Source organism: Bos indicus, chromosome 8, assembly GCF_029378745.1.
Source record: "Bos indicus isolate NIAB-ARS_2022 breed Sahiwal x Tharparkar chromosome 8, NIAB-ARS_B.indTharparkar_mat_pri_1.0, whole genome shotgun sequence".
In the NCBI taxonomy this organism is placed as follows: domain Eukaryota; kingdom Metazoa; phylum Chordata; class Mammalia; order Artiodactyla; family Bovidae; genus Bos; species Bos indicus.
Genome location: NC_091767.1, coordinates 76,835,847 through 76,855,709, shown reverse-complemented (window position 1 = coordinate 76,855,709; position 19,863 = coordinate 76,835,847). Strand labels below are relative to the sequence as shown.

The 19,863-nt window shown below is 38.9% G+C and overlaps 1 protein-coding gene across 2 annotated transcripts in view; it reads left to right on the top strand.

Moving 5' to 3' along the window:
- The window catches only part of UBQLN1 (ubiquilin 1), a 63,231-nt gene that overhangs the window by 24,557 nt on the left and 18,811 nt on the right, over window positions 1–19,863 (top strand). For both annotated transcript variants that reach the window (XM_019966468.2, XM_019966467.2), the window contains exons 2-6: window positions 9,170–9,321; window positions 10,741–10,856; window positions 16,717–16,979; window positions 17,586–17,744; window positions 17,914–18,148. In XM_019966468.2, the coding sequence (XP_019822027.1) occupies window positions 9,170–9,321; window positions 10,741–10,856; window positions 16,717–16,979; window positions 17,586–17,744; window positions 17,914–18,148 (925 nt within the window). The remainder of the gene's footprint in view (window positions 1–9,169; window positions 9,322–10,740; window positions 10,857–16,716; window positions 16,980–17,585; window positions 17,745–17,913; window positions 18,149–19,863) is intronic.

The following is a 19,863-nucleotide window of genomic DNA, read 5'->3' as shown; positions in this document are numbered from 1 at the left end:
CTTTGGCATTGCCTTTCTTTGGGATTGGAATGAAAACTGACCTTTTCCAGTCCTGTTTCCACTGCTGAGTTTTCCAAATTTGCTGTCATGTTGAGTGCAGCACTTTCACAGCGTCATCTTTCAGGATTCGAAAGAGCTCCACTGGAATTCCATCACCTCCACTAGCTTTGTTCGTAGTGATGCTTTCTAAGGCCCACTTGACTTCACATTCCTGGATGTCTGGCTCTAGGTCAGTGATCACACCATCGTGATTATCTGGGTCATGAAGATCTTTTTTGTACAGTTCTTCTGTGTATTTTTGCCACCTCTTCTTAATATCTTCTGCTTCTGTTAGGTCCATACCATTTCTGTCCTTTATCGAGCCCATCTTTGCATGAAGTGTTCCTGTGGTATCTCTGATTTTCTTGAAGAGATCTCTAGTCTTTCCCATTCTGTTGTTTTCCTCTGTTTCTTTGCATTGATCGCTGAAGAAGGCTTTCTTGTCTTTTCTTGCTATTCTTTGGAACTCTGCATTCAGATGTTTATATCTTTTCTTTTCTCCTTTGCTTTTCCCTTGTCTTCTTTTCACAGCTATTTGTAAGGCCTCCCCAGACAGCCATTTTGCTTTTTTGCATTTCTTTTCCATGGGGATGGTCTTGATCCCTGTCTCCTGTACAATGTCACGAACCTCATTCATTAATCACCTACAAATTTGGGGGAAATTTATTAGACCTAGAGCACTGTCCATCAGAACCATCTGATTACCTGGGAAGCTTGTTAAACCATAGATTAAAAAAAAAAAAACATAGCTTGCTGGGACCTCATCCCCAGAGTTTCAGATTTGACTGGGTCCTGAGAATTTGCATTTCTATCAAATTAACCTGGTAATGGTGAAAGTTGCTCATCTGGGGGACAGCACTTGGAGAAGTACAGCTCTAGAACAGTTTCTCAACCTCGTTATTGTTGACATTTGGGGTTTTAAAATCCTTTGTTGTTGAGGCTGAGCTGTGTGTTGTAGGTTATTTAGCATCTTCCATCTCTACCCACTAGTGGCCCTTAACCCATGTTGTGACAACCAAAAATGTCCTCAAATATTGCCAGATGCTCCCCAGGGCAGATAGAGGCCTCCACTCACTTCAGGAACCACTGCCTTGGATAGCTATCTAGTGAAAACCCTTAAGTCCTTATCTCTAAGTTCTTTTGTTTTAGCCTAGTAGAATTTTCCTTGGAGACATTGTATATTATTATTTTTATGCTTGGATGTTGAAAGTCCAGACGCCAGTATTCCGTTTGATAGCTGTGAGGGGAATGGGGAGAGGCTAAGCATCTAGTATGTCTCTGTTGACTTAATCTTCTTGTTTTAGTGTTGTACTCCTGTTCTCGGTGTGTAGTATGTTCTTTAGTCTAGAGACCCTGTTCTCTTTCCAGAGAAAAAAAAATCCTTCTTTTTGTTGGGTTTGGGGAGGGACGATTGCTTGCTTAGCATGCAGTGAAGATGTGTCTGCTTTGACTTTCAAATCCCCTACTTTAGTCCTTCAGCATCTGTCACCTTATACCCTGTTCTCAGCCCCTAGTGGTACCATATTGAGTCTTCTAGGAATTCTGTAGATTGTGGAGATAGATTATGGGGATTGTATTAGCTTGGTTTTCTGTATTGCCAGTTGAGGATTCAGTTCTCCTGGGTCCATTGGATGTTTAGGATCAAAACTTTGTTCTAGTTAAAACCAAAAAGTCTCAATTTCTTGTATTTTATGAGTGTGTGCCTTAAAAAGTTTCTTCTTCCAGATCATATTCTGATTAAGAGACATATCTAGAATATATGAATAATTTTTATAGCTCAGTAATAGGAAGGCAAATAACCCAATTAAAAAATGGGCAAAGGATGTGAATAAAGTTGTCCAAAAATACAAATATAAGCACATGAAAAGATGCTCAATGTCATTAGTTGTCAGGGGAATGCAAATAAAAACTACAGGACATCTACTAGGGTGGCTATTAAAAACAGGTAATAAATATTGGTGACAGTGTGGAGAGATTAGAACCTTATACACCGCTGGTAGGATTGTACAATAGTAATAGCCATTAAATATTTAGGATAACGCTCTGGTGCTTCCTCAAGTGATTAAGAATTAACAGTAATTTAATTCTGCATCTGAGTATATACCCAAGAGAAATGCAATCACATGTCCACAGAAAACCTTGTACATAAAACGCTTGTTGTTGTTTAGTCGCTGCGTCATGTCTGACTCTTGCAGGACCCCGTGGGCTATAGCCTGCCAGCCTCCTCTGTCCATGAGATTTCCCAGGCAAGAATGTTGGAGTGGATTGCTGTTTTCTTTCTCCAGGGGATGTTCCCCATTCAGTTTATAGCAACATTATTCATAATAGCCCAAAGGTGGAAACAGCCCAAGTGCCCATCAATTGATGGATAAACAAAATGTTGTATATTCATACATTAGAATGTTTGGCCATAAAAAGGGATAAAGTAGTGATACATACCACAACATGCATGCACCTTTCAAACGTGTTAAGTGAAATTGCCAAGTGCTAACCACTGGACCGCCAGGGAACTCCCCAATTAGTGGTTTGTTATGGTTTGGAGTGATGGGGGGATAGGAAGGTCATAACTAAAAGGTACTGGTTTCTTTTTGAGAACATGAAAATTTCACAATTGACCATGGTGATGGTTGGATGAAATCTGTGAATATACTAAAAAGCCATTGTACACCAGAAATGGGTGACTGAAGTGACTTAGCACAGAGTATAGTTAATCTGAGTTCAGTCGCCCAGTTGTGTCTGACTTTTTGCAACCCCATGAACCACAGTATACTAGGCCTCCCTGTCTATCACCAACTCCTGGAGTCCACCCAAACCCATGTCCATTGAGTCGGTGATGCCATCCAACCATCTCATCCTCTGTCGTCCCCTTTTCCTCCTGCCTTCAGTCTTTCCCAGCATCAGGGTCTTTTCAAATGAGTCAGCTCTTCACATGAGGTGGCCAAAGTATTGGAGTTTCAGCTTCAACATCAGTCCTTCCTTTAGGATGGACTGGTTGGATCTCCTTGTAGTTCAAGGGACTCTCAAGAGTCTTCTCCAACACCACAGTTCAAAAGCATCAATTCCTCTGCGCTCAGCTTTCTTTATAGTCCAACTCTCACATCCATATATGACTGCTGGAAAAACCATAGGCTTGACTAGATGGACCTTTGTTGGCAAAGTAATATCTCTGCTTTTTAATATGCTGTCTAGGTTGCTCATAACTTTACTTCCAAGGAGTAAATGCCTTTTAATTTTATGGCTGCAGTCACCATCTGCAGTGATTTTGGAGCCCAGAAAAATAAAGTCAGCCACTGTTTCCCCATCTATTTGCCATGAAGTGATGTGACTGGATGCCATGAAATTAGTTTTCTGAATGTTGAGCTTTACACCAACTTTTACACTCTCCTCTTTCACTTTCATCAAGAGGCTCTTTAGTTTTTCTTTACTTCCTGCCATAAGGGTGGTGTCATCTGCATATCTGAGGTTATTGATATTTCTCCCAGCAATATTGATTCCAGCTTGTGCTTCCTCCAGCCCAGCGTTTCTCATGATGTACTCTGCATATAAGTTAAATAAGCAGGGTGACAATATACAGCCTTGACGTACTCCTTTTCCTATTTGGAACCAGTCTGTTGTTTCATGTCCAGTTCTAACTGTTGCTTCCTGACCTGCATACAGATTTCTCAAGAGGCAGGTCAGGTGGTCTGGTATTCCCATCTCTTTCAGAATTTTCCAGTTTATTGTGATCCACACAGTCAAAGGCTTTGGCATAGTCAGTAAAGCAGAAATAGATGTTTTTCTGGAACTCTCTTGCTTTTTCCATGATCCAGTGGATGTTGGCAATTTGATCTCTGGTTCCTCTACTTTTTCTAAAACCAGCTTGAAGATCTGGAAGTTCACAGTTCTCGTATTGCTGAAGCCTGGCTTGGAGAATTTTAAGCATCACTTTACTAGTGTGTGAAATGAATGCAATTGTGCAGTAGTTTGAGCATTCTTTGACATTGCCTTTCTTTGGGATTTGAATGAAAACTGACCTTTTCCAGTCCTGTTTCCACTGCTGAGTTTTCCAAATTTGCTGGCATATTGAGTGCAGCACTTTCATAGCATCATCTTTCAGGGTTTGAAATAACTGGAATTCCATCACCTCCACTAGCTTTGTTCATAGTGATGATTCCTAAGGCCTACTTGACTTCACATTCCAGGGTGTCTGGCTCTAGGTGAGTGATCACACCATTGTGATCATCTGGGTCATGAAGATCTTTTTTGTACAGTTCTATGTATTCTTGCCACCTCTTTTTAATTTCTTCTGCATCTGTTAGGTCCCTACCATTTCTGTCCTTTATTGAGCCCATCTTTGCATGAAATGTTCCCTTGGTATCTCTAATTTTCTTGAAGAGATCTCTAGTCTTTCCCATTCTGTTGTTTTCCTCTATTACTTTGCATTGATTGCTGAGGAAGGCTTTCTTATCTCTCCTTGTTATTCTTTGGAACTCTGCATTCAAATGGGTATATCTTTCCTTTTCTCCTTTGCTTTTTTTTTTTTAATTTATTTTATTTTTTAAGTTTACAATATTGTATTGGTTTTGCCATATATCGAAATGAATCCGCCACAGATATACATGTGTTCCCCATCCTGAACCCTCCTCCCTCCTCCCTCCCCATACCATCCCTCTGGGTCGTCCCAGTGCACCAGCCCAAAGCATCCAGTATCGTGCATCGAACCTGGACTGGCGATGATTGGTTCTTAAAGTCAGACCTAGTTTTCAAGCTTGAAAAAGAAAAGTGAAAGTGAAGTTGCTCGGTCGTGTCTGACTCTTTCCGACCCCATGGACTGTAGCCTGCTAGGCTTCTCCATCCATGGGATTCTCCAGGCAAGAATACTGCAGTGGGTTGCCATTTCCTTCTCCAGGGGATCTTCCCAACACAGGGATCGAACCCGAGTCTCTGCACTGCAGGCAGACTCTTTACCATTTCTGCCACCAGGGGCTCCAATTTCAAGCTTAACCTGACAGTTGATTAGCTGTCACTGTGAGAGGAGCATATTGAACCCCCGTCTGTTTCTGTATCTGAAATAGGATTAAAAGTCATCTTCAGTTACTGAGGTTTAAAGAGCTGGCCTTGTAGTAGCTACTGTTTATTAAACTACCTTATGTACCTGATGCTTGAATTTTACATACATTCTCATTCGATTCTTGTAAAACTATGTGCTATGCATATTACCTTATTATTTCTAACAGCTGCCAAAGAGAGAAATGAAATGCTTAATAATATGAGAATGGTTAATTCATGATTGGACTTAATCTTTTTATATAAAATATTGTGCTACTGGTGCTTTAGCAAAGATTTTCCTATTTTAAAATTGCTTATCTTATATAAAAGGGTTCAGATCAGATCAGATCAGTCGCTCAGTTGTGTCCGACTCTTTGCCACCCCATGAATCGCAGCACGCCAGGCCTCCCTGTCCATCACCAACTCCCGGAGTTCACTCAGACTCACGTCCATCAAGTCAGTGATGCCATCCAGCCATCTCATCCTCTGTCGTCCCCTTCTTCTCTTGCCCCCAATCCCTCCCAGCATCAGAGTCTTTTCCAGTGAGTCAACTCTGCATGAGGTGGCCAAAGTACTGGAGTTTCAGCTTTAGCATCATTCCTTCCAAAGAAATCCCAGGGCTGATCTCCTTCAGAATGGACAGGTTGGATCTCCTTGCAGTCCAAGGGACTCTCAAGAGTCTTCTCCAACACCACAGTTCAAAAGCATCAATTCTTTGGCACTCAGCCTTCTTCACAGTCCAACTTTCACATCTATAACATGACCACTGGAAAAACCATAGCCTTGACTAGACGAACCTTTGTTGGCAAAGTTAATGTGTCTGCTCTTGAATATGCTGTCTAGGTTGGTCATAACTTTCCTTCCAAGGAGTAAGCATCTTTTAATTTCATGACTGCAGTCACCATCTGCAGTGATTTTGGAGCCCAGAAAAATAAAGTCTGACACTGTTTCCCCATCTATTTCCCATGAAGTGATGAGACCGGATGCCATGATCTTCGTTTTCTAAATTTTGAGCTTTAAGCCAACTTTTTCACTCTCCACTTTCACTTTCATCAAGAGGCTTTTTAGTTCCTCTTCACTTTCTGCGATAAAGGTGGTGTCATCTGCATATCTGAGGTTATTGATATTTTTCCCGGCAAGCTTGATTCCAGCTTGTGTTTCTTCCAGTCCAGCGTTTCTCATGATGTACTCTGCATGTAAGTTAAATAAACAGGGTGACAGTATACAGCCTTGACGTACTCCTTTTCCTATTTGGAACCAGTCTGTTGTTCCATGTCCATTTCTAACTGTTGCTTCCTGACCTGCATACAAATTTCTCAAGAGGCAGGTCAGGTGGTATGGTATTCCCATCTCTTTCAGAATTTTCCACAGTTTATTGTGATCCATACAGTCAAAGCCTTTGGCATAGTCAATAAAGTAGAAATAGATGTTTTTCTGGAACTCTCTTGCTTTTTCCATGATCCAGCGGATACTGGCAATTTGATCTCTGGTTCCTCTGCCTTTTCTAAAACCAGCTTGAACATCAAGAAGTTCATGGTTCACATATTGCTGAAGCCTGGCTTGGAGAATTTTGAGCATTACTTTATTAGCGTGTGAGATGAGTGCAATTGTGTGGTTGTTTGAGCATTCTTTGACATTGCCTTTCTTGGGGATTTGAATGAAAACTGACCTTTTCCAGTCCTGTTTCCGCTGCTGAGTTTTCCAAATTTGCTGTCATGTTGAGTGCAGCACTTTCACAGCATCATCTTTCAGGATTTGGAATAGCTCAACTGGAATTCTATCACCTCCACTAGCTTTGTTTGTAGTGATGCTTTCTAAGGCCCACTTGACTTCACATTCCTGGATGTCTGGCTCTAGGTCAGTGATCATACCATCGTGATTATCTGGGTCATGAAGATCTTTTTTGTACAGTTCTTCTTTGTATTTTTGCCACCTCTTCTTAATATCTTCTGCTTCTGTTAGGTCCATACCATTTCTGTCCTTTATCGAGCCCATCTTTGCATGAAGTGTTCCTGTGGTATCTCTGATTTTCTTGAAGAGATCTCTAGTCTTTCCCATTCTGTTGTTTTCCTCTGTTTCTTTGCATTGATCGCTGAAGAAGGCTTTCTTGTCTTTTCTTGCTATTCTTTGGAACTCTGCATTCAGATGTTTATATCTTTTCTTTTCTCCTTTGCTTTTCCCTTCTCTTCTTTTCACAGCTATTTGTAAGGCCTCCCCAGACAGCCATTTTGCTTTTTTGCATTTCTTTTCCATGGGGATGGTCTTGATCCCTGTTTGCTGTATAATGTCACGAACCTCATTCCATACTTCATCAGGCACTCTGTCTATCAGATGTAGTCCCTTAAATCTATTTCTCACTTCCACTGTATAATCATAAGGGATTTGATTTAGGTCATACCTGAATGATCTAGTGGTTTTCCCTACTTTCCTCAATTTAAGTCTGAATTTGGCAATAAGGAGTTCATGATCTGGGCCACAGTCAGCTCCTGGTCTTGTTTTTGCTGACTGTATAGAGCTTCTCCATCTTTGGCTGCAAAGAATACAATCCATCCTATTTCAGTGTTGACCATCTGGTGATGTCCATGTATAGAGTCTTCTCTTGTGTTGTTGGAAGAGGGCGTTTGTTATGACCAGTGCGTTTTCTTGGCAAAACTCTGTTAGTCTTTGCCCTGCTTCATTCCGTATTCCAAGGCCAAATTTGCCTGTAACTCCAGGTGTTTCTTGACTTCCTACTTTTGCATTCCAGTCCCCTATAATGAAAAAGACATCTTTTTTGAATGTTAGTTCTAAAAGGTCTTGTAGGTATTCATAGAACCGTTCAACTTCAGCTTCTTCAGCATTACTGGTTGGGGCATAGACTTGGATTACTGTGATATTGAATGGTTTGCCTTGGAAACGAAGAGTCCGAAATGCAGTACTTGGATGTAGTCTCAAAAACGACAGAATGATCTCTGTTCGTTTCCATGGCAAACCATTCAATATAAAAGGGTTATATATCATATATTTTCAAAGGAAGGAAAGTTCAGATGGTACAGGTCTGAAATATTTACTGCAGTATAATTTCACTTTATATTTATGATTTTTAAATAAAAGTTAGATTGAGTGTTGTAACTTGGTTATGGAAATTTTCATTTATACACAAAGATAGAATGTGATGAATTTTGGTTCACCTCTGACAATGATTGACGTATGATATATCTTGCTTTATGTTTATATTCCTCTACATCTCCCCTCCTACCCCTGGAAGAAAATGTTAGATATTATTTAATGTGTCTTTCCACTTATTGTGACAACCAGAAATACCCCTTATATTTCCAAAACATTGCCTTGATGATAATGTTATTGTCTATTGAGATCCATTTGTGTAGGGCATTGTGGTATGATGGGATTCTTTGAATTTCTTTACCCACCCTGAGATTTTCTGACTTCAACAGTGGAGTAAAACCTAAGTATATAGGTGATTTTGGTGAAAGTGTGAGAAACTTATCTAGCATAGAATAAGTAAACTTTTCTTATCTTGGTTTGGCCAGAAAGTTTGTTCTGGCTTTTCTGCAAGATATTATGGAAAAACTCAAATGAACTTTTTGGGTAGTCCAGTAGTATGACACACTCTTCTGTTGTATGTTTCTGCATTTTATTCTCCTCCCCGGGAAGCCTTTCTTGGCTTCTTTTTACGAAAACTTTGTCTAAGTCAATAATAAGAGGTTGGCTTTCTCTATATTGAAGTAGAAAGGAGCAGAATTTGACATCGAAATCTGAGGAAAGGAATATTGTAAACTTGATAAGAGCTATGTGTAGCTTGAACAACATTTAGTACCATTGATGTAAAATTGAATAAGGCTATGACAAAGAAGTGGATTATTATGCTTTGAATATAGGATATATGCATCTGTAATAAAACGTTTGCATTAGACATGAGTGAAATGGTAATACTCATTTCCCACTAAGATCAAGATACGGACACAGAAAGGATATGTCTTCATACTGTTTGAGTTATTGTAGTATCAGTAATTGGGGGCTTTTTGAAGTACTTCTTCTAGAAACTAGACTAGATAATGCTATGTAAACATCTGTAATACATATTTATTTTATTCTTACTTAGTTCAAGGAAGAAATCTCTAAACGTTTCAAATCACATACTGACCAACTTGTGTTGATATTTGCGGGAAAAATTTTAAAAGATCAAGATACTTTGAGTCAGCATGGAATTCACGATGGACTTACTGTTCACCTTGTCATCAAAACACAAAACAGGTAAGTTTTTAGAAACATTTTAGCTGTAAACCATGAATAAATGTTTATAATTCCCTTTTAAAAATAATCAGTCTTGGCTTTAAATGATTTGCTGTCATTAATGTGTAAATAGATTAAAATTCATTTATTTGCTGCTGTTGATAACCAGATGTTTTTTAAAAAGCCAGTATGATTCGGTAATGCTGATACTTACACATTTGATATTTTAGCATGTTCATCATCATTATTATTATATTACTTGAATTACAGAACAACCAAATTAATGTTCTGAGCTGTGTTTTTTGGTCTCAGAATTTTGGACAGAGATTAGAGGTGTGATTCATCTTCTTTGCAAACCACAAATTAGTAACCATATTTCATTAAATCTAAGGCACTATTCAGTTCTTAAGAGATACTTTTGTGTACCAATAAGAAAAAAATATCACCCATTAAATTGGTATATTTTCTTTTCATTTAGAATTATTTTCTACTTAGTGAAAGAGCTCCTTAGAGCTTCCTTAGACATATTCTTACTTGGATATGGCATTTTATCATCATTCAGATTAAGTGAGATTCAGAGCTCTTAACTGGTGTCAGACGGAAAGGTTTTCTAATAACCTCTCCTTATTTTTGCTTGATATTAAGTAATAATGAGTTATTATTTGTATTGATTTTGCAGTCTTCTTTGGTCAAGTCTCTTTTTTTACTTGCAGCATTTTTAGTTCTGAGTAAAACTGCTCCCCAGTCCTTAAGAACTTAGGAGATAGATTAAAAATTGCTTATACAGTCAGGCTTTGTGATTGTCATCAGTCATTAATTCTTTTTTGTGAGGTGATCTGTCTCCCTCTCTTACACAATCAATATGATTGAAATGTTTATGACATTTTTTACGTTTATGAATGCTTTTTATGAAATATTTACGACAAGTGTACTTGAGGTGAAGAAGGCAATGGCAACCCACTCCAGTACTCTTGCCTGGAGAATCCCATGGGCGGAGGAGCCTGGTAGGCTGCAGTCCATGGGGTCGCTAGGAGTTGGACACAACTGAGCGACTTCACTTTCATTTTTTACTTTCATGCATTGGAGAAGGAAATGGCAACCCACTCCAGTGTTCTTGCCTGGAGAATCCCAGGGACGGCGGAGCCTGGTGGGCTGCCGTCTATGGGGTCACACAGAGTCGGACACGACTGAAGTGACTTAGCAGCAGCAGCAGCAGCAGCAGCAGTACTTGAGGGGTAATTGAAGTATTGTTTGGATTTCATGGGATTTTACTATATTTGTTTATATGCATGTTCCTTGTGCTTAATTTTCTCAGCATATATACTTTACGATAATTTGAGTTGGTTTAAAATCTTTATTTGTACCTGTTGGAATTTTACAGCTCCTTTTGAAAATAATTTGCTCCAATGTTTATATTATGGTGTAAATTATTTTTCCTAGGCCTCAGGATCATTCAGCTCAACAAACAAATGCCAGTGGAACCAGTGCTACCACATCATCAGCTCCTAGTAGTAACTCCACATCTGGTTCTGCCACTAGCAGCCCTTTTGGTTTAGGTAAGTATCTTTAGTCATTTTTCATAAGGATAAAAATAAACAAATTTCCTTTTTCCCAGGATAGTTTTAAATAAGATGACAGTTAAACATTAAGTCATATTAGCAATGACAAAAACTTCTTTAGCTTATTTCTGTAATTGTAATTATTAAGGGGATATTTGGGGATACAGATGTGCTTGCTTAGGTTACATTTATATATAATAAGTGATCAGTAAGTGGCACATTTCTTTTTAATGAAAGAGATGTACTGTATGTGTACCTGATTTGACCACCACATAATTGACTCTGGAAAAGATTAGCTAGTTGTTGATCATAAGCTAACCCCTTGAACACGATTTTCTCCTTTGTAAAATGAAAGGATCAGATTGCATTAGTGATTTTCTAACTGTTCTAAACTCACACAGAAAGGCCTGATGCAAGCCCGGTAGTTAAGGATCTTCTGCATCAGCCAAAACTACTTTTCTTATATTAGTTTTTACAATGAGGTTCTTAGGAAGGTTTAGTTGGGGAATAGAGTGATCTGAAGCTAACAGAAGTTGAACTAGATAGATAAATGGCTTAGTGCTTCTTTCCATTCCTAAGTTGTATGACAAGTATAATACAATGAAATGACATTTTAATTCATTATTGACTGGGGAACTTTTGGCAGAAACTAACACCTGTGACCAGCAATTTTTATTTTGGGTAGCCAAAAATTAGTTCTGTTATTTTACTAATACTTTGCAGTTTATTGCATTGAGTAGTTAACACCTGACACACCTGTGAAGTCTTCCAGCACCGTGAGTTTTATTTTCACTTTCTGTATCAGAATCAGTCACTACAGTTTTCTTTTTGTTGGTCTAATACTCACATCATCTGAATCAGAACTGTATTCTAAAGAACTGTCATATTCTGAGACGGTAGCATATATATCACTTAGACATTCAGAGAAAGTATCTGCATAAAATTCACCTATTAATTCTTCACTCAGAATTTCACGATGCATTGTTAAAAATTTTACAGTAATACATGTGAGTTTATAATATACACAAGGTTGGAACAAAAACCTGACAGCAAAATGTGAATAATGACATGATAAGTTGTGTAATGAATCCTTATACAGTTTTCGTGTATCGAGGCTCATATTTTCTTTCACTTCCAGGAGAAGTTTTTTAGTAATTTATTGATAGCTCTACTGTGCCAGTTACGTTGGAAACAACATTTAGGGCATGGCATTGATTCACATTCTCTCTCTCTCTCTTTAATGTTTGATTTAAACACATCTTGGGCTAAATGTTTCTCTTTTGGTTGAGGCAGATGAGTTTTAGATGGAAAATTGATTAACATGAACAATCTAGAAAGATTAGGATGAAATTATTTAGTGTGTTATTGAGGTAAATCTCTTCCCTCAATTTTTTTTTTTTTTAATATTATTTATTTGGCTGTGCTGGGTCTTAGATGTGGCATGTTAACTGTTAGTTGGGTCATGTGGGATCTAGTTGCCTGACCAGGGAGTGAACCTGGGGCCCCTGCATTGGAAGCATGGAGTTTTAACCACTGGACCACTAGGGAAGTCCCTCTTCTCTCATTTTATAGGCAAAGAAATTAAAGCCCACAGAAACTTTTAATTAATTTGTCCCTTTGCTGCTTATTTCATTCCCATCCCCTCCTATCATAGTTACTTTTCTCCATTAGTTCTTCTGTTTACCCTGTATATTTGGCTTTTTTTTTTTTGCTGTGTGTTTTCATTAAGATCTGTCCCATGTTTAAACGAAGAAGGCAATGGCACCCCACTCCAGTATTCTTGCCTGGAAAATCCCATGGACGGAGAAGCCTGGTAGGCTGCAGTCCATGGGGTCGCAAAGAGTCAGACACGACTGAGCGACTTCACTTTTCACTTTTCACTTTCATGCACTGGAGAAGGAAATGGCAACCCATTCCAGTGTTCTTGCCTGGAGAATCTCAGGGATGGGGGAGCCTGGTGGGCTGCCGTCTCTGGGGTCACACAGAGTTGGACATAACTGAAGCGAATTAGCAGCAGCATCTGCAGCATGTTTAAAAGCAACAGAATCCCACTACCACCTTTCTTTTTCTTTCTCAGCTATTTTTCGAAAAGATATATTCTGTTTTCTGTCTGTATTTCTCTTTCACTTGTTTGTTGTGCTCTATTTCTTGCCCCCATCAGTTCCCTTGATAAAGTCACCATTGACTTCTTAGCTTGCCAAATTTAATGGACACTTTTTTAGATTTTTAGACACTTAGATTGAAAGAAAGTGTTTTAAACTCTAAATTGCTGTCTTCTAATGCTTACCAGTCTTTCCTTGAAATTTTTTTTCTTTAATTCCTGATATGCTTTTTCCCTGGTTAATTTTCTGACCAATTTTTTTCTCTCTCATTTGTGGGTCTCTTCTTCCTGTTCTTTTTATAAGTATTGTTCTGCCAAGTTCTGCCTTCTCTTTCTTCTGTTCTTTTATTCTGTTTTCCCCAGTGATGTTATCCTAACTGTAAATTGTTGACTCTCGAATCTTTACCTAAACCCACATCAATTCTGAACTCCATGCCTTGTATTCGGCTTTCTTTGATACTACCTGATGTTACTCTTAAGTACTTTAGCCTGTATGTTCCTTCTTAGAAAGCAAGATCAGATCAGTCGCTCAGTCGTGTCTGACTCTTTGCGACCCCATGAATCGCAGCACACCAGGCCTCCCTGTCCATTACCAACTCCCGGAGTTCACTCAGACTCACGTCCATCAAGTCAGTGATGCCATCCAGCCATCTCACCTTCTGTCGTCCCCTTCTCCTCTTGCCCCCAATCCCTCCCAGCATCAGAGTCTTTTCCGAGGAGTCAACTCTTTGCATGAGGTGGCCAAAGTACTGGAGTTTCAGCTTTAGCATCATTCCTTCCAAAGAAATCCCAGGGCTGATCTCCTTCAGAATGGACTGGTTGGATCTCCTTGCAGTCCAAGGGACTCTCAAGAGTCTTCTCCAACACCACAGTTCAAAAGCATCAATTCTTCGGCGCTCAGCCTTCTTCACAGTCCAACTCTCACATCCATACATGACCACTGGAAAAACCATAGCCTTGACTAGACGAACCTTTGTTGGCAGAGTAATGTCTCTGCTTTTGAATATGCTATCTAGGTTGGTCATAACTTTCCTTCCAAGGAGTAAGCGTCTTTTAATTTCATGACTGCAGTCACCATCTGTAGTGATTTTGGAGCCCAGAAAAACAAAGTCTGACACTGTTTCCCCATCTATTTCCCATGAAGTGATGGGACCAGATGCCATGATCTTCGTTTTCTGAATGCTGAGCTTTAAGCCAACTTTTTCATTCTCTACTTTCACTTTCATCAAGAGGCTTTTTAACAAATAAATAAATTCATCATCTTGTCTCAGACTACCTCTCTCCAGCCAAGTCTCTTGGTCCATAAAATCTTTTCTCTCCCACCCCGTGTAATGATTGTATTCTGTTGCTACTCCTTGATGTAGCTCCTCAACTTTTAAAATGTTTATTACTCTATGTGATTTCCACACTGTTATTAAAAATATCTTAAGTGACTGTCTTGCATTTGAAATATATCAAGATTTTGTGATGTAGCCTCTCCATTTTCGTTTAACATTCTGCACAAGTACACTGGTTAGGATAGGCTATCCTGTGGTAATGTGTCTGCTTAGTTGCTCAGTCATATCCGACTCTTTGTGACCCCATGGACTGTAGCCCTCCAGAATCCTTTGTCCATGGGGATTCTCCAGGCAAAAATATACTGGAGTGGGTTGCCTTTTTTTCATGACTTCTTTTTTTACTGAAGTATAGTTGATTTTACAGTGTCAATCTGCTGTACCGCAAAGTGACTCAGTTATACACATACATACATTTTCAGAAAATCCTTTGGCATTATGATTTTCCACAAGATATTTAATATAGTTTCCTCTGCTGTACATTAGGACCTTGTTTATCCATTCTAAATGTAGTAGTTTGCTCATGCTTTGTGTGTTTCACTGGTCAGTGAGGCCTCCATCTACATAGTCCTCAGGGACTCAAACTAATGGAATTATACTATCTTGTAGCTGCACCATTTGGAATAAGGCAGAAGATAGAGCTAAAGTGTTTTAAGCTGAACCTTATATTGTAAACTTGGGCCAGAAGTGACACATACCATTTCTTACAGTCTTTTGGCCTTAACTAGTCACATGGCAGTTTGTCCAACTGCCGAAAGAAAAGAAGACTGCACATGAGATGTTTGGTGAGCACTGTTGTCTGCTCTTTTGGTCATACTGAATTTTTTGTGGTTTGAGAATGCATCAGTTCTCAAATTTATATCTGTGCTTTTGTAGGTAATGTCTGTTGTGCCTAGTATTAAATCATCCTCCTAGCTCTCCCTACGTCTTGCAAACTTATTCATTTTCCAAATTCATTAAATGGCGTTTTGTGGAAAAGTAGCCATTTTGCTTTTAATATATTATCTATGAATATATTAAGGTACTGTTAATATATTATCATGATATTCTGTGATAGTCTCTGTTGCAATATTTATTGTGCATTTATTTTGTCTTTCCTACCAGATTGAGTTCTGAGGGTATGCTTGTCTTTCTTGTCACCTTATTCCCAACATATAGCACAGTACTCAGTAAGTGAGAAATGAATGCATTTGTTTGGTTATATACAAAGTTTTACAATAAACAGTCACCCTCCTGTGTCTGTTAGGTTTCTCCATGATTTAATTCCTTCAGAGAAACATCTGTTTCCATGATGGGCAGCAGCTCTGTTCCAGCCAGTCATCAGTGAATTCTACTTGTTAAACTAGTCACTAGTCTTCTGGAAAGAGATTATTAGAAGTATCTTCTACTGTATATTTTTCATTTTTTATTTTAGTGGGCATATTCTGGGATTTTTTTTCTTTCTGATACCAGCCAGGTCTCCAGCACTGCCTGGGTGGGTATCCAGTAGTTCGATTCTGACACTAATCCCTGGAGTTAGTGTTAGATCCTGCAGGTTAAAGGACTTGGTCCCCTGTGACTGCCCCTACTTCAGATACCAGTCCAGTCTCAGGCTACCTGTACTTCTGACTGACAGGCAGTAAATTGGGGGTTCCCACAGCCCCTTATCTGGTTTGATGATTTACTCAGATGACTCACTGAATTCAGGAAAACACTGCACTTAAATTTACCAGTTTTTTATAAAGGATAGACCTCAGAAATAGGTAAGTGGAAGAGGGAGAGAAGCGTAGGGCAAGGTATGGGTGTTGGGGGAGAGTACAGAGCTTCTGTAACATGTCACCTCATACAATGTAAATTTGTTCACCAACCCAGAAGTTTGTGAATCTCATTGCACAAGAGTTTCACAGAATTCCATCTCTAGATCCTCTTCTAGCCCTGGAAGTTGGTGAATGGGCTGAACGTTCCAACTCTCAAAAAAATCCCATGATCTTTCTAGCGACCACCACATTCTGAGGCTATCTGGGGGCCCCATCCTAAATAATATCATTAACATAAATGAGGTATGATCTAAAGGGACTTGTTACAGATAACAAAAGACATTCCCTTCTGTCAGGAAATTCTAAGGGTTTTAAGAGCTTTGTGTCTGGAACCAGGTGCAACAAACAACCAAATAATGTTTTTGTATTATACTGTGCATAGGAAATACATGTTTATTTGGTTTTATTATTTAAATATCATAGTGAACACAGTTATTACTAGTCTCAATTATAGAAATTAAACATGTACTTACAAAAGTAATAGGAAATCTATTTTTGCTTTAAGCTGAATGGTTTTCTGTTAATAGGCTATTGATTCAGTTAATATTTTTGCTTCATCTTCATATTTTAGCACAGTCATATTAATGATAAAATTTCATTTGTGTTTTTTCCCTTTATCTTCTTAGGTGGCCTTGGAGGACTTGCAGGTCTGAGTAGCTTGGGTTTGAATACTACCAACTTCTCTGAACTACAGAGCCAGATGCAGCGGCAACTTATGTCCAATCCTGAAATGATGGTCCAGATCATGGAGAATCCCTTTGTCCAGAGCATGCTTTCAAATCCTGACCTGATGAGGCAGTTAATTATGGCCAATCCACAAATGCAACAGTTGATACAGAGAAATCCAGAAATTAGTCATATGCTAAATAACCCAGATATTATGAGACAAGTATGTGAATAGTTTCATTTAGTTAAGAAATTATATACTTATTTTTTCCTATTTTCTGTATTTAAAGAGCTTGCCAAATACATAAGCTAAAAAAAATAAACCCTAATCCTTATTCAGGAAAATATAACAGCACTAATTCGAACTATCTGAACTTTGAATTTTGTGCTGTATTTTAAAGGTTTTTTTTTTTTTTTATAAATAGTTGTTTTGCAGATCTAAGGAACAACGAGTCCAGTTCAAGAGATGGACATTCCTGCAGAGCACAGTGTTTCTCTCTTGATGTTATTTGAATGTTAGCTTGCTTTTTGAGGTGATTTTCAGCAGGAACTATTCACAATATTATTTCTTTTTTTTTAATATTATTATTTTTTTTAACACCAAAAACATTTTGTTTTGGAGTATAGTCAATTTACAGTGTTGTGATGGTTTTAGGTGAACAGCAAAAGGACTCAGCCATACATATACATATATCCATTCTCCCCAATTCACAGTACTTCTCTGATTTAAGTATTGAAGATTGCTAATTTCTAATTAGAAAACTTAGAAAATTAGCTCTGACAGTTAATCTCAGCATCTTTTTCCTCCCTCTGGAAATCTTTTTCTTAGACATTGGAACTTGCTAGGAATCCAGCAATGATGCAGGAAATGATGAGAAACCAGGACCGAGCCTTGAGCAACCTGGAAAGCATCCCAGGGGGATACAATGCTTTACGGCGCATGTACACAGATATTCAGGAACCCATGTTGAGTGCTGCACAAGAACAGGTAATACCACTGCTCTGTGCTTCAGGGCAAGGCTCCTGTTTTAACACAAATACATTTATGATTGAGTGTTGTTTTTGTATACAAAAATGCAGTTTTCATTAACAAAGATTTCTGTATCTGTTATTTAAGACAAAACTTATTCTTTATGATTTTTTGTCTTTTATTACAGTTTGGTGGTAATCCGTTTGCTTCGTTAGTGAGCAATACATCGTCAGGTGAAGGTAGTCAGCCTTCCCGTACAGAAAATAGAGATCCATTACCCAATCCGTGGGCTCCACAGGCTTCTCAGAGTTCATCAGCTTCCAGTGGCACCACCAGCTCAGTGGGGGGCACTAGTGGTAGTGCTGCTGGTGGTACTGCTGGGCAGAGTTCTGCTGCGCCAAATTTGGGACCTGGAGTAGGAGGTATGCTCGTAACAACTGATGCCTCTTGTTATCCTGTGTGCTTTTGTGTGTATTCGAGGAACAGCTTTTATGAACTACCTTTTCATGTTGTAAGATGCTTTTTTTTTTTCCCTTAAGGATGCTTTAAATATGTAATGATTAGTATTGTGTGCATTGTAGTTCAAGAGGTTACCAAAGATTTCCAGAGGCAGTTTTGTGGTTTTGTCTTCTCATAAGATGGCTTGGGAGAAGTGGATTGTCTTCTCCTTTCAACAGCTTAGGGAAAGTGAACTGTAGGGGCAGCACAGTTAGCTGTAACTCAATCAGTGGGCACATTTTCCTTGGCTTTAGTCCAGTTTTGTGTTCTTTTATAGGACTCAGTGGGTATCCACTCCTGACACCAGGGCTCAACTTAGCTGCATCAGAGCACCTGCTGGCTTTGTTTTAAAAGTCAGCTTTCTAAGTCTTAACCTCAGACCTGTGGATCAGAATCTGCCACAGTGGAGTTTAAGATAATGTGTGTGTAAAAATGCTAGAGATTCTGATGTGTGAGCAGGTTAGGAATTTACTTTGAGTCATTTTTTTGTAGACTAGATTCAATAAGTGGCTATCCTTTTCAGTTATTCAGATATTTACATGCTGAGCATTAGGTCCAAAATCAGTAGCTAGAATGATTATTTTAGTCTTAATGCTTAGCATTTAAATGAGAAGAAATGAAAGCATGAGGCCACTTCCCTCAGGTGAGAGTGATTGGGTATATTTTAAAAGATAACTGTGTTTTGGCAGTGAAACTGGAAAGATGAGATTCTGTATAAGGAATTTTAAAAAATTCTTTACTGAGAGGCAGTAATCAGAATGGTCACAGAAGTATATATTCTTCTATAGAATACAGTGAGTATAATGAGGTTTTTTGATAAAATGTAAAGTGAAAGTGAAAGTCACACAGTCGTGTGTGACTGTTTGTGATCCCATCAACTGTAACTTGCTTGACTCTTCTGTTCATGGAATTCTCCAGGCGGGAATACTGGAGTGGGTTGCCATTTCTTCCTCCAGGGCATCTTCCTGATCCAGGGATCAAACCTGGGTCCCCTGCATTGTAGACAGATTCTTTACCAACTGACCCACTAGGTAGCCCTAGAATACAAAGTAGTTTTGTAAAAATTTAATTAATGCCATTTTTTAAAATTGAGGTATTATTGACATAAAACATTATATTAGCTTCAGGTATCAGGTGTAAAGTGAAATGATACAGTATTTGTATTGCAGAATAATTGCTGTGATAAGTCTCAGTTCAGTCACTCAGTTGTGTCTGACTCTTTGTGACCCCATGGACTGCAGCACACCAGGCTTCCCTGTCCATCACCAGTTCCTGAAGCCTGCTCAAAGTCATGTCCATCAAGTCGGTGATGCCATCCAGCCATCTCATCCTCTGTTGTCCCCTTCTCCTGCCTTCAATCTTTCCCAGCATCAGGGTCTTTTCCAGTGAGTCAGTTCTACGCATCAGGTGCCCAAAATATTGGAGTTTTAGCTTCGGCATCAGTTTTTCCAATGAATATTCAGGGCTGATTTCCTTTAGGATTGACTGGATGGATCTCCTTGCAGTCCAAGGCACTCAAGAGTCTTCTCCAACACCACAGTTCAAAAGCATCAGTTCTTTGACACTCAGCTTTTTTTTATAGGCCAGCTCTCATATCCGTACATGACTGCTGGAAAAACCATAGCTTTGACTAGATGGA